Source organism: Vicugna pacos, chromosome 5 (genome assembly GCF_048564905.1).
Source record: "Vicugna pacos chromosome 5, VicPac4, whole genome shotgun sequence".
In the NCBI taxonomy this organism is placed as follows: domain Eukaryota; kingdom Metazoa; phylum Chordata; class Mammalia; order Artiodactyla; family Camelidae; genus Vicugna; species Vicugna pacos.
This window is the reverse complement of record NC_132991.1, coordinates 79,589,472-79,603,965: the sequence shown is the minus strand read 5'-3', so window position 1 is coordinate 79,603,965 and position 14,494 is coordinate 79,589,472. Positions and strand designations below refer to the sequence as shown.

The window sequence follows — 14,494 nt, the reverse complement described above, 5'->3', positions numbered from 1 at the left end:
GGTGTGAGTCCTCCTAGACCAGCCTACTTCCTGAAGGATGTCCTGGGGCCCTCCCTTTATTGCTATCTCCCCCGCCCCCCAACTTGTCTTTGAGTTCCAGGATCCTGTTCATGTCTAGATCCCCAGATAATGGCTCCTGCTTTTCAAACTGGGTTCTTTAAGGTGTGTGCCTGTGTACAAGGGTTAGACTGAGAACTTTAGGGGTGTAAGCACTAAAAAAACATGAGCCTCCTGCTGTGTGCTATAATCAAAATAGAAACAACAAGCTAAATTATGAAATAAAGAATGCCAATGATGTTCTGATTACTGTTTTTTCCAGTATAGTGACTCTGTCAATACTTCTTTGGAAATCTCAAGAAACAAATGCTTCTCCCTGAATTTCCTTAGGATTTGATGCCTGCACTTTACTGGTGACAGCTTGGCAGTATGCCAGGATGCCTCCCCCAGAACGTTGATTTTATTGACTGCTGAGTTGTTCAAACCTTGGTGTTTTTCAGTGTCACACCCACACCTGTGGCAGCTGCTTTACCTATGCCTTAGGGCCTGTGGAGTCGGCGTTGGCTGCCCCCGCCATTCAGGGCTCTTTGGTGAGGTTTGTGAGGCATTGTCAGGATCAGAAAAATGAGAATATGTAAAGAAAGGGTGAATAATGTGGATAAAGCAGGGAGACTCAGATCTCAACAGCAACTCTCCTGGGTGATGTCCCCAGAAACAGGAGTCTCCCTTTGCCACATCCCCACCGGGTGGTTGAGGTCCTGGGCTTGTGCTCAATATTGCCCCCTTGGCCCCACCATCAGTAGCTCACCCATCAGAGAGCAGGTAAAACTGGCAGGACATGGGGATGCCCTTCTCCGAATGTACAGTCTGCTCCACAATGAACACTTCCACCTGCTGATGGCCCACCTGGATCGTCTGGGAGCCTAGGGCTTGCTGGCAGCAACCAAAATGGAAGGAGGGAGGTGAGGTGGAGGCCCACCAGGGTCTCCCCCCACACCTCACTCTGGCCCTTTTCTCCATCTTGCAGCTTCATTGCTTGTTCACTATTGATATTCAACCCTTGGCTGTCCAGACCCTCAGGCATCCAAGATTTAAGTTGCACCCTCAAGTTAAGTTGGGATCCCCTTATAAAGAGCCAGATCCACCCTGCTGCTCCAGCCCCTCCCCTTGCTACCTGGATGACCAAGTGCTTCCAGCTGGCAGATTCTCTAACAGGGATGACCAGTTAGGTGTGAGTGTGTCGTGGAGGGGTGGGAGCTGGGCTATTTGAGGGGAAGAGAGGTAGTGAGGCTCTGAAGAGGAACTAGACAGAAATTTGTGGCTTCCTCAAGCCCACGCAGGCTGCCCTGTTGTAATTAAAACTCAAACCCTTGTTATGACCACAGCCATAGGGAGAAAATTGCTAACATAAGACTCATGGTTCAAAGAAAATGGGGGGGAAATGGCATGTGCCTATTTGTGTCAAACACATTGCTGTTTGTCGTTTGTCTAGTCTAGTCTAGAAAAGACTAGAATGTAGTTTACAAAATTGGTCAAATCAGCACCCAGCGTGTGTGTTCAGAGGCATAGCTTCAAGATCACATATTGCAGGATGTCCTAAGTATGTTGATGATGAAATCTTAGCCAAAAGAAAAGAAAAAAGAGCACCCTTCAGGGTTGAGACATAATGAAATAATATTTAAGTGCAGTTGGAGATGTTGTATTTCCTGATGTTAAAGAAGGTGTCTTTAAGAGTAGCCCCCCACTAGGTTTATTTTTCCTGGACTGACTTTTGTGCAAAAAGCATAGCTTTCTTCCATGGAGCCCACTTTTTGGTCCCTCTCACTCATTCTACCTGCCTCACACTTGAACTTCTCTCTAACAGATGCAGTCTTACTTTCTCCTGCCATTGAAGTCTCACCTCCATGCCCTGGTTTTAACCCCACCCTCTCTTCCTCCACAGCTGTCTTTTCTCCCACCTCAGCATCCTCCATGCCCCTTCTAGTTTGCCCCAGGCCAAGCCCCCAACCCAGGGAGACCACTTACATAAGTGGAATAGCAGAGTTTGCCCTCTGTGTCCAAGGCCAGGAAACGGGCATTGCTGGGCACTGTCTGCCGCCAGGCCATCACCCTCAGCAACACCAGGTTGGCAGCCTCGGAGACGAAGCCCGCAATTGAGTGCCAGGGGAAAGAAGTCACTTCAGTCTTCACTTCCTGTTCAGGACAAATCTGAGTCAGGGGCCTCGAGCCAGGAACTGGGTGGGGAGCTTGAACAAGCCAGGCGGTGAGCATATGGTCTAGTCCATATGGTCCCCAGTCCAGGCTCCTAGCTGGACCCAATCTGTCCTGTGTGCCTGGTTCCAAAGATGATGTAGATTATGCCTCCCACCTGGCTCTCATCCTTACCTCGCCCTCCTTGACAATTCTGGTCATGGCCAGCTGATCATCCTGCTTCAGCAAACTCATCTTCCGTTCCATGGGGAGGATGGGGAACTAAGGGCCAGAGTATGGAGGGGAGAATCAGGGACTCACTGGACTGTACACAGACAAGATCTCCCAGAGGTCACCTTGTCCATTCTCCTTTACATATGAGAAAACTGAGGGGAGATTTGGGTAGAAAACCTTCCATATATGGCGAAGTTCAAGAATAGAAGTCATATTATGGTACAACATAAATTTAAAAAGCAAAGGCACTTCAGAATACAGATTTTAAAAGGGGGGTGCGTATAGCTAAGTGGTAGAGTGCGTGCTTAGCATGCATGAGGTCCTGGGTTCAATCTTTCATTCCTCCAGTTAAAATAATAATAGTAATAATAAATCTAATGACCACCCCCTCTAAAAAACACCCAATAAATAAAAATAAAAGATGGGCACGGTATCTGCGGGAAGATTATAAAGCACAAGTGGTTTCATTTCAGAAGTCAAATGGGTCACACATTCCAGAAGTTAGTGAAGTGGTTGGGACTGGGTGTTGGGGGCACAGAGCAGGAGAATTTGGAGGTAAGGTGGTGACAAGCTGTTGGGAAAGGCCAGGCTCTGGGTGAGGCCTATCCACATGGCCTCCAGGGAGATGCAGGGCACTCGGGCTGGAGGAGAACCAGGGTGGGATGGACCCAGGAGTTGTGTATCAGGAAAGAGTTATCAGAAGCAACCCGCTGCTGACCTCCAGGACCCTGGACAGATTGGTTCCCAGGTTGTGTGTGGTTGCAGGGGAACTGGGATGAGTTGGGGATGACATTCCTCTGAGCCCCCTCTTTGTCTCTCATCCCCAGGGTCTCACCCTGGATTGAAATCAAGGCTGGGGACCCTAGGAGGTACCTTGATGAACTCCTGATTATGTTGTTCCATGGGCTCCAGTTTCCATGTCAGGTAGCCTGGGAGGAGGGAGGTGAATGCTGCTGTCACAGGAGATAGGGCTGGAGATTGCAGGAAGGAAGGGTGGTGGCCCAGGCTGGGGGACTCAGGTGTAGGGTGGCCACAGGGTAAACTAAGCAGTGCTTTTACCTTGAGGCTGTGATTAAACCCCTGTCACCCCCATGTCCCATGCACTCTCTTTGCTTCATTCTAGTCTCAAGGTGAGGTCAAAGGGTTGGTCCTGAGTGAAAGTTCTGGGAGTGTCAGGGGGAGGGGGGTAGGGCAGTGGGGAAGGATGAGGGTGGAGGGTGTCAGGCAGCAGAAACTCTACCCAGAAGGGAGTTTCCACAGAGTATGTTGTCCATGAAGCCTCGGCTAAAGGCATGCACGAAGAGGCAGCGTGACATGACGCCAAATTTGTCCTTGTGTTTCCCCACCTGCACCTCGATGGTCAGTTCTCCCTGAGGCTGCCCTGTGTCCGAGACCATGACCAGAGCCTCCGAGAAGAACAGCATCAGCAGCTCCTCCTGCCCTGGGGGTGAGGGTCCAATGGGGACAGTTAAAGTCTCAGCTTTTAGACCTCAACTCTCTGCCCTCCTGGTTACCAGTGCCTCCAGAGCATCCACCCAGCCCCTCTTCACTCCACGTCTCCCAGGCAGCCCCGCCTCCCCTCCACTGGCCTCTACAGCAGCCAGTAGGTGAAGACCCCCTTGCTGCCCACTAATCCCCACCATGTCCCTGGGGTCTTCCCTTGAAGAATATCAACAAATAGACCTCATGCCCTTTCTGAGTCCCAGGAGAATCAAGGCTGAGAGAGACAAGGACTAGGTCTGGGCCTTCTCTCTTCCCTCTCGTCCACACTGGTGCCCACCCGCTCCGCCTCCACTGCCCAGGCTCACGGAGGGAGTTGAGGAAGTGGATGGCTTCAGCATTGGCCTCTGGGGGTGCCAGACTCTCTTGGGCTGAGGGCTGGTGGCCTTTGGCTTTGGAGCCTATGGAGGAAGAAAAGGCTGAGATGGTGGACCCTGGGGAGAAGGACAAGGTGCGGCAGGCGTCCCAAGAGCAGAATCCTCCAGGGCCACCCCTGGGTGGATTGTGAGGGAGAAGATCACCTCCTCTTTCCAGTGCACCCCCCCTCCCCACCCCTCAGCCCTCTTCCCACCTTTGGACTGAACTTTGGAGGACATGCTGCTTGCTGCTACCCGGTCTGTATCCAGCTGTCTCCATGGCAACCAGGAGCTAGCTACCGCCTCTTAAAGGGCCAGCAACCTACTTCACTGAACACCCAGACCTTGGAGGAAATGATAGGAACTGTGGCTTCTGGGGCTCAGCCCAAGCCTGAGATATTGTCCAGCAGAGTGAGCTCTTGACATTCTTAAGAGGCAGGGGGATGACATGGGTCATTAGAATGACCTTAGAAGATGTGGCCCTGAGTCTGACACCACCTTTCACGCATAGAATCCAATTAGATGCCATGTGAATAGCCTACATATCGTGGTCCTAACACGTAACAGTGATACTGCCAGTAATGACAATCACAGCAGACCCTTAAACTACACTTACCCTCTACCAGGCACTGTTCCAAAGAGCTTCACATATGTTAGCTCTAATCTTCAGACTAAACCTGTGATCAGGAGATTTTTTCCCCCTCAACTTTATGGCTAAGAAAACTGAGGCACTGAGAGGTTCAATGTCTTCTCAAGGTCACACAGCTAATAACTGGCAGAGCCAGGACACAACCCAAGGCAGTTTGGTTCCAGAGTCAGAGAGAATTCAAGGGAAAATGAAGCAGCAAATAGATGATGCATTGGATCCAAGCAAGTGGTAACGTAACATGGGTAGTGATTAGAGAAAAAAGACTTGAAAATTGAATTATGGTATGACTCAAATACACTGTAGGTGGGAATGTAAATTGGTACAGCCACCATGGAAAACAATATGGAGGCTACTACATGGCCCAGCTATTCTGCTCCTGGGCACATACCGGAGAAAGACAAAAACATTCATTAAAAAAGATACAAACACCCTGCTATTAACAGCAGCACCACTCACAATTGCCAAGACACGGAAGCATCCTAAGTGCACACCAATAGATGAATGGATAAAGAAGACATAGCATATATATGCAACAGAATACAGCTCACAAAAAGAAGGATATTTTGCCATTTGTGGCCCTTCATTTGCTTTTTTTTGCTCTTCAAAAACCAGAATTTTAAAACTGGCATAAACATTTCCATTGCATCAAAAGCAACAAAATACCTAGAAATAACCCTAACCAAGGAGGTTGCCTATACTCTGAAAACTGTAAAATACAGATGAAGTAAACTGAAGATGATACAAAGAAATGGAAAGATATCTTGTGTCCTTGGATTGGAAGAATGAACATTATCAAAATGGTGAGTGTTAATTTTGAAAAGCCAAAGTGAATTTTGAATAAGCCTTGCTCTGCACGTGAGCCCCAGTTAGTGGCAATAAGAAACTGAAAATTGCTTTGGGAAGTAGTTTGTTAGTTCCTCAAAATGTTAAACATGGAGTTACTATATGACTCAGCAATTTCACTCGTGGGTATATACCCAAGGGGATTGAAAACATCTGTTCACACAAAAATTTATACACAGATGTTCATAGCATCATTATTCGTAATAGTCAAAAAGTGGAAACAACACAACTGTTCATCAACTGACAAATGGATAAACAAAATGTAGTGTATGTGTGTATATATATATAAAAATATTAGTCAGCCTTAAAAAGGAACAAAGCACTGATGCCTGATACGATATGGCTGAACCTTGAAAACACCTTGAGTGAAAGAAGCCAGTCATAAAAGACCATAAGTTGTATGATTCCATTTATATGATTAAATGTCCAGAATAGGCAAATCTATAGCGGCAAAAAGGAGATCAGTGGTTACTTGGTGTGGGGGTAGTGTGGGGTGTGGAAGCAGGGAGTGACATCAAATGGGCATGGGGTTTCTTTTGGGGGTGCTGAAAATATTCTAAAATTAGATTGCAGGGATGGTTGCAAAACTGTGTATATACTAAAACTCACTTTAAAACTGTATACTTTAAAAGAGTGAATTTTATGTAATGTAAACTATATCTCAATAAAGTTGTTAATAAAAAATGGACAATTAAAATAAAATGTTTAAAAAAGCAAATCCTATTGCCTTCATATGTGAATTATTTAAAGTTTGACAAAATCGTTTTGACTTGGAGAAGGTTAAAAAAAAGAAGCAAAATTGCTCCTTTTTAGATGCTCTTTAAGGGATGCCCACATGGTCCCCCCTTCCCGATCCCAGCTGTTCTGGGAGGGGTCCTCTATATTTTAGAGCTCTTCTCCTGTTACCCCCACTCTGCCCCTCACCTCTCCTCTGTCAGGTCCCTCCATCAGCTGCACGGGATCCTCACCTGCCTGCCCTCACAGGCTCCCGCCTCCTGGGAGCCCATGTTCTCAAGTTTCTCACTGCCCCCAGATTTCTTCCCGCTTGGTGCTGGCTGTTTCCTGCTAGCTGCTTAGGGGAGAAAGCAATTTGGCGAAGTGGATCACAGAAGGATCAACATCCAGTTTGTTGTCAATTTTTTTTAACTGTCTGAAAGAGATCTGTGAAGGACCCTCGTTACTGTCCCCCTTTAGAGCCTGATAGGCCGGTGGAAGGATGCTCTGGAGCGGTTGACATACTAGCTGTGTGGCTGTATTGGGCAGATTGGCCTCTCTGAGCCTGGGACATGGATAGCCTGTGCCCTCCCAGCAGCTGGGATCGGCATCTACTGAACGACAGCCATTCCCGCAGAGAGGGCACCCTATGTGCCAAACTCCGCGGGTAGTATCTCATTTAATCCTCACAGTCAGCTTCTGAGGTGGTGTTAGCATCATCTCCAGTGGACAGACGAGAAATGGAGGCACAGAAAGGTTCAGTGACTTGCCCAGGGTCACCCAATTAATAAATGGAGATTGTGGACTCCGACCCAGTTGGGCTGGCTTAAGTCCATGTTCTCATTCACCTTGCCCTACTGTCCCTGACAGGCCAGCCCTGAGTTTATTAGTAACAGTAAGAGGAAAGGAAGGCTGCTGGTCACTGAACACCATTGTGCATCTCATTTATGTCTCCCGGCCACTCCAGAAATAGGCTCAGTGATATGAGTCCCTGATGCGGTGTTAACCGCGGTCAATTAGAGGTAGAACCTATATTCAAATCCAGACCAGTGCAATTGCAAGTCATGTCTCTTTCTACCATCCTGTCCCGCCTTCGGCCCAAGCCTGACCCCCAGGATCAGCCTGTGATTCAGGAAAAAAATGGAAAAAATGAACTGCTTACAGGTTATTTTTAAAACTACGTTTGAAATTCTTCAAACACCTTTGAGGCCATATGTCCACCTCCATTTCTTCTTTATAATGAATTATAGCACCACAAATCAGTTGTAAGAAAGAAAATGGGATATAGCGTTTTCCAAAGTGACTTCATATGCCTTTCTCACCTAACTCTCCTATTAGCCTCCAAATAAGTAGGCTTGTTGGTGAAGGTTTATGATTTTGCTGCCTAGCATCATCTCTGGTATCAGACCCCCAATTCTTTTGGGGGACACTTTCCCCACTTTCAGTGCGCTGTGTTTCAGTTGGGTCTGACACTGCCTTTCCAGATATGGTCATGTGACCTCACCTGGTCAGAGAAGCCCATTCCCCTCACTCCTATGATTGGTTCAGGGTTGGGCACATGATCCAAGCTGGACCAATGAAACTCAATCCCTGGGACTATTGGAGGTTCTGCTAAGTTTGATGAACTAGTAGCCTATAAACCTGGAACTTCTAGAGATAATCTTTCCACTACAGGGAGAAAGACTGACAGAGAATGATACCAATATAGAAGAAAGCAGAGTTGAATGATAAAGATGCCCTTGAATCCCTAGATCCAGCCATGCCTGAAGTCACCATGATATAATCTTACACTTCGCCGTTTCACAAGCTGACAAATTTTCCTTTGAGTTTAAGCCCCTTTCAGTTGGGTATCTGTCACCTGTACTTGAAAGGGTTCTGTCTCATTCAAGGTTGTCATCTCCAGTGGAAGATGAAGAAACTAAGGTCAGGGAAATGACTTGCTCAAGGTCACTTGGATGTTGAGTGGCAGAGCTGAGACTGGAACCCAGGTGTCTAAGGCCAGTTGTCCTGCAAGCAAAGAGCAGGTGACCTGGTTGTTGCTGATCAGGGCTGGCTCCAGGAAAAGCACATGCCTTCATTCAGGACAGATGCCCAAGTGGGAGGCTCACCCAAGGTCCTGAGAAAATGCTTCACCAGCCCTAGAGAACCATAATCAATTGCCTCTCAAAGCTGGGCATCCCCAGAGTGACCTGGCGCTGGGGCTTGCCCAGACAAGAGAGCAGTGACCCAGAGACAATCACAGAGCACAGGGGGCTACTCTTCTTCAGGAAGGTGAGGACAACGGCCCCTTCTGTCATGCCCACCCCAGGTGCAGCCCCGACCCAGGACAGTAGGGGCCAATGCCAAAGTCCTTGGCTCGGGGTAAGGGGATCCTAAGAGGGGAGGTTGAGCTGTGGACAAGGGTGGGAAAATTACCTTGGGCTGGTCCCAAGGAAGCATGGAGCTAAGCCAGTGCTTCCTAGTCTTCAGCTACACCAACTCCACTTTCAAGAATTCTGCTATAGCCAAGTATCACCTTTACTTCATATTTTCCTGTTTCAATAAATACAAGCAAACTTCGGAGATACTGTGGGTTTAATTCCAGACCACAGCAATAAAGCGAATACGGCAATTGAGTGAGTCACACACTTTTTTTTTTTTCTGGTTTCCCTTTGCCTGTAAGAGTTACGTTTCTACTATACTATAATCTATTAAGCGTACAACAGCAGTATGTCTAAAAACCAATGTACATACCTTTTAAAAATACTTTACTGCTAAAAAATGCTAACCATCATCCAACAAGGCAGGGTTGCCACAAACCTTCAATTTGTAAAAAACAGAATCTGCGAAGCACAACAGTGAGGCATGGTAAACTGAGATATGGCTGTACCTTTAGTCACTTTCATGAATTGAAAACTGGTGTCACTTGTCAAACATATTGACCCCCAAAGATAAATACAATGATACAAAAATGATGTTTTAAACTCAAGATAGTTGCCCGGTTAGACCGTCGACCTGCAGTCTGGCTCTTTGTTCGTTAGGTGTTAAAGAGAGGCCAGCGCCAAGGCCTTGCCCTTGAAGTGTACTCACTGCTGTGCTGTGACCATGTAGAACCATCTCCCCTGCGGCCAGTGGTACACCTGTGCAGCTCAAGCTTTGGAAAACACTAAGGTAAGCAAATTGTAAACCCTGGACAGATGCTCACGAGCCATGGAAGTGTTGTTATCCATAGCGCTGTTTCTGCCCAGGGCTCTGGAAGTGCAGTTACTCCAAGTAAGCAAGAACTGTAACCCAGACAGGAAAACGGAACCAGCAATAAAGACAAGCCCATTGAGGGGTCAAAGCTTCAGTTAAATCATTCTTTCATTCAACATTTATTGAGCGCCTACTGTGTGCCAGGCACCGTGCTAGGCGCAGAAATACAGAGATGCATAAGATACAGTCCATGCCCTGAAGGGTTCACAGTCTAGAAGGGGAGAGAAATGTGTAAACAAGTAAATTACAGTGTGATAAGTGCCACAAGAGAAGCATTTACAAAGAGCAGAGGTAGCCTGGAGGTGGGGAGGGGTATGGGGGTGGTCTTCCTGGAGGAGAGGGCCTTTGTAGGGGATTGTGAGAGATGAATAGGTGTTTGCCAGGCAGACAAGGCAGGAGGAGCAGCGGAAAGGCATTCCAGTCTGAAGAAACAGCATGAGCGAAGGCACAGAGGCATGAAACTGCATGTCTTGAGGGGTGGGGGAACTATCCTGGGGGTATTGCTAGAGTTGGTATCAAAGGCTGTGGCTGGAGAGGGAGGCAGCAGCAGGATGATGAGGGGAAACTGAGGGCAGGGGGCATCTCAGAGGCTCCCCAGAGGTAAGCAGAGCCTGAGGGAAGGCTTTGACCCAGGAAGAGAAGGCTACTGGTTGAGCCAAGGTATGCCTGCTCAAGGACCATCAGGGTCCTCACTGTGGCCCCAAAGGGACGTAGACCCAAGGCCAGAAGGGCTGAGTTGAAGGAGGGCTGAGCAGAGGGGAAGGGCCCAGGCCTAGGGTCCTGGAAGCTGCCACTGACTTGAGAGCTGTCCAGCTTTTGATTTCATCTCTCTGCTGTGCAGACCCCCTTCCCCCGCCAGAATGGGGCCAGGGGCCAAACAAGAAATGACATGGGAATGTCCTTGGCAAACTGCAAAGGGCCAGATGAATGTCTTAACTAACTAAAAGCGGAAAGGTTTGAGGATAAAGCAGCAGTTCCTAAGAATAAGGGCCATAATGAGAAAACCATGGCAGCCGTGGCAGACAATGGCTGTCTGTCCCCTGGGAAGGAACAACCCTGCTGGCCCAGGGCAGGAGTAGAGGCCACTGGGCGGGGCCAGGCCAGCTGTGCCAAGTGTGTGACCTGCAAGACTGGGGGCTGCAATCCCAGCCTCCTGGCGCCTCCTCAGCCTGAGGTTAAGTTTCCTTGGCAACCAGGACCCTGTCCCTTCCAGGCTGTAGGGGAGTCACCGAGGCAGAGATTGTCCACAGCCAGGCTTCCAGCCCTTTCTTCTTGCTTAGAAATGGCTCTGTTTGAAAAATGCCTTCATAGGGGACAGGTTGGGGCTGGGCAGGGAGGCTGGGGGAGGAGGGGCAGTGTCTTGGGAAACTAGAGCCCAGGTGCCCCTCTGAGTGACAGTTTCTCCAAGGCATCACACCTCAGGTGACTTTGGGGGAGCGACTTTCTTTCCCATTCTGGATGGGAGGAAGGGGAAGATGGATTCAACCTATTCATGGCTCCTGCGGCCTGAGTCCAGGGGCCACAGTGAGTGAGGTCTCCACGCCCTCACTGCCATCACAGGGAAGAGGGAGGTTGAGGAGGGGAGCCTCCTAATTAGCTCTTCCCTTGATGTCTCAGCTTCCCCCGACGGAATCTCCAAGGCTTCGATCAGCCCCCTTCCTCTCGGCCTCAGGGTCTCATCACCTCATCCCTCCTCTCCCCCGACCAGTGCTGGGGAGTGGTGCCCACTGACGGGCCGATGGAGGTGGTGCTGGCAGCAATGAGAGGGATGGTGTGGTGTGGTGATGGGTGGCCTCCCCAGCATGGGGGGTGGGCTGGGCTGGGCTGGGGTCACTTGCTTTTGTGGAGGTCCTTCAGCTGGCGGAGCTTCTCCAGGAGCTGGGCCCGGGAGTAGCCATTGTCCCCTGTGGGGCCTGGGCTTGGCCCCAGAGCCTCCTGCAGCACCAGGCAGTGGGTCCTCAGGAACGGGTTATAGGCGCGCTCCTCCCCTAGGGTGGACGGGCACTGCGGGAGGAGAAGCACCTGGGTTTGGTGGGGAGAATCTGGAGAAAGGACCCAACAAGGGAAGCCTCCCTACCCCCTGCCCCATCCCAGGGTCCAGGAGTTTTCACTGGAAGAGCTCTGGGGAGGGACCCATTGGTCCCAGCTCAGCAGAGAAGGGGTCCTGCTGGGGAATGCCCACAGCCCCTCCTAGACCCCCAGCCCCACACCGTGCTCTTGCGTTCCATCCGCTGCCTCTGCACCCACTGCATCTTCCTCTCCCGGGCCAGGTTTTCAGGCTCCACCACGCCTGCAAAGCCCAGGTTCTCCTCTGCGTACTCGTGACCTAGGGAAGGCCATGGGGGCCAAGACACAGGGCAGAGAGGGATTGGTGGTGTGGTTAGAAAAAGTCCTCCCCACCACCCTCCACTCTGGGCCTATGGGTACCCAACTACCAGGAAGGAGGGGCAGGGCTACCAGGAAAGCCCCAGCCACGTGGAGTTGCTTCTCTAAATGTGGGCACAAGCCAGCCATGAGTGAAGAGCCAGAAGCAGTTCAAGGGGAAAACTTTTTAGTATATGTGCTGCCGAAGTGAGCACAGTTCAAGGGGAAAACTACCAGATGTGGAGCCAGGAGACCTGCATTCTAGCCCTGAGTCTGCCTCTGCCCAGCCGTGCTACCTCAGTCAGGTCACCTCTCTCAGCCAAAATTTTCTCATTTGGCAAGTAGAGAAAATAATAACGCCACTAGAACATTATGTGTTCCCGGTGCCTGGAACAGAGCCTGGTACATGTTAGGTGCTCAATAAAGTACCTGTTGAATGAATGAATGGATGAATATATGTTCTAAGGATTAACTGAGATATTAGTGAACATGTTTTAGAAACTGTGCCTGTGCAGTATACACATGCACGTACATAGGATGGATGGATAGTCTATGTATGTGTGTACAAACGATGGATGATGGATGTGCACTCTGTGGCTATGAATGCAGGCAATGATCCATGCAGAGTGGATTTACTAGCTTCTCTTTGCTCATCAAGCAAAGGCTATTTTCTGTTCTAGACTCTGGCTATGAAAAATCAGCCACCTCCCGAGGATGCTCTGGGGCCTAAATGGCTCCCAAGAGGCTGTGAGTTGGCTGGCAGGGGCAGTTAGCTTAAGAAGCAGAGGTGTTACAGAGCCAGTACCCCCAAAAGAAGGCAACTCTATCCCCACTGCTAGAGTTGGCTCCCAGGAGCCACCAGAGGTGGAGATGTGTCACCTCTGGGCCAGGAACTGGGTCAGCCTAACCTCCAGGGTTAGGAGGGGCTGGGAGAAGAGGGAGGGGCACCTCACCAGGCCACAGCAGAGTGTCGTCTCCCAGCCCCAGCACGGTGTCCAGTGAGCTCAGCATGGTCTCTGCGGTGCCCTCAAAGGTCCGTCCTGGTAGGGTCGAGGGTATGTATAAGGTATAAGATAACAAGCATGGTAAGGTACATGGAATGGGGTGGGGACCAGCTTGCACAGGTGGGGACCAGCCCTCAGTGGTGCCCCTGCCATGCCCACCCCAGGCAGCTATTCCTTCCCTCCCCCTGGGAGCTGAGCCCAAATATTCACCCCTGATGAGCCCACTTAAAGGCCTCCATTGCACATACTGACATGTGGATGGAAAAGGGGTGCAGAACATTTAGGCTGAGTTCTAATGGCCCCAAGCCCGGTAGATGTAGGCCTGCTCTTTTCCATGGAGCACTTCTTTCTTTGCCTGTGCTGCCTTTGGGACTCCGTGCAGCCTGGGACCTGTGATCCCCTCACCTCCAGATCACCCTCTCATGCAGAGGTTCTCAGCTTTTTGTAACTAGTGTTGCCAGGCTCTACTCAGTGGAAACAAACACCCCTCTAGGTCTGTACTCAGTTACAGGCATTGTTTCACTCTGTTCATCCCCTGCAGGAAGTCATGAGGATATAAATAAAAATCAAGGTACATAGGTGGGAGTAACTGGTCAAGGCAACGTGTGTGCTGAAACCAAAGTCTTCATGTGCTGCATGGGACTGTGGCTGTCCTTGGGCCCCTGTCTTGGCCTCTTTCCCTCCTGTCCCCCTCCTCCCTCTTCCCTTTTGGAGGACTCACCACAGCCAGAGAGGAAGAGCAGGTCCCCTGAGAAGAGGCAGGAGGGACCCTCGTAGGGCTCCCCATCCAGCAGGTAGACCAGATGGCCTTGTGTGTGGCCAGGGGTGGCTAGAGCCTGGATCTGAAGCCGTCCCACGCTAACCACATCTTGATGACACAGGGGACTGAGAGCAATAGTGGAGAGATCGCACTAGAGCTTGTACCATGCTGATCCTCCCTCCCCCGCCCCTGCCCAGGCCCAAACGAATGGTCAATATGTAGGAGGGGAGTTTCCCCACCAGAGAGGGAAGGTACTCCCAGTGCCAAGGGTGGGAATTCCCAGGGCCAAGTCCCCCCCCACCTCTCTCTTTTGAGGACTATGCCTGGGTCAGTTGGGGGAGGGGCAGTGCCTGTCTTCAGATGGGCTATGATCTGTTCTGTAAGGGCCTGGAAGGTCGTCAGCAAAGATCCAACTGCTGATACCCTTGAAACATGTGACTGAAGGATGGGGTGAGGGAGAGGGCCCACGGTAGGGCCATCCCATCCCGGGGTCAGGGACTTACTGGGTGAGGTAGGGGATGCCATCCTGAGGGCTCCCATACACTCGACAGTCCTGGTGCCGCCGGCTGAGGTCACGGTTCCCTCCACTGTGGTCCCTGTAGAATGGCAGAGACAGACGGGCTTTGGGGGGGCCACTGTACTGGGCCTC

General features: G+C 50.2%; 1 protein-coding gene across 4 annotated transcripts in view; it reads right to left on the bottom strand.

The window, feature by feature from the left end:
• Window positions 1-14,494, bottom strand: part of CATIP (ciliogenesis associated TTC17 interacting protein) — a 30,380-nt gene that overhangs the window by 1,099 nt on the left and 14,787 nt on the right. The window contains exons 5-15 of one of the 4 annotated variants that reach the window (XM_072961643.1): window positions 14,349-14,441; window positions 13,807-13,970; window positions 13,035-13,121; window positions 11,928-12,043; window positions 11,556-11,721; window positions 4,226-4,322; window positions 3,768-3,862; window positions 3,295-3,350; window positions 2,383-2,469; window positions 2,023-2,190; window positions 806-930 (exon numbers count right to left, since the gene is read on the bottom strand). In XM_072961643.1, the coding sequence (XP_072817744.1) occupies window positions 806-930; window positions 2,023-2,190; window positions 2,383-2,469; window positions 3,295-3,350; window positions 3,768-3,862; window positions 4,226-4,322; window positions 11,556-11,721; window positions 11,928-12,043; window positions 13,035-13,121; window positions 13,807-13,970; window positions 14,349-14,441 (1,254 nt within the window). Of the gene's footprint in view, window positions 1-805; window positions 931-2,022; window positions 2,191-2,382; window positions 2,470-3,294; window positions 3,351-3,661; window positions 3,863-4,225; window positions 4,323-4,492; window positions 5,383-11,555; window positions 11,722-11,927; window positions 12,044-13,034; window positions 13,122-13,806; window positions 13,971-14,348; window positions 14,442-14,494 lie in introns of those variants that run through there. The other 3 variants (XM_072961644.1, XM_072961642.1, XM_015241696.3) reach the window with 3 other exon arrangements.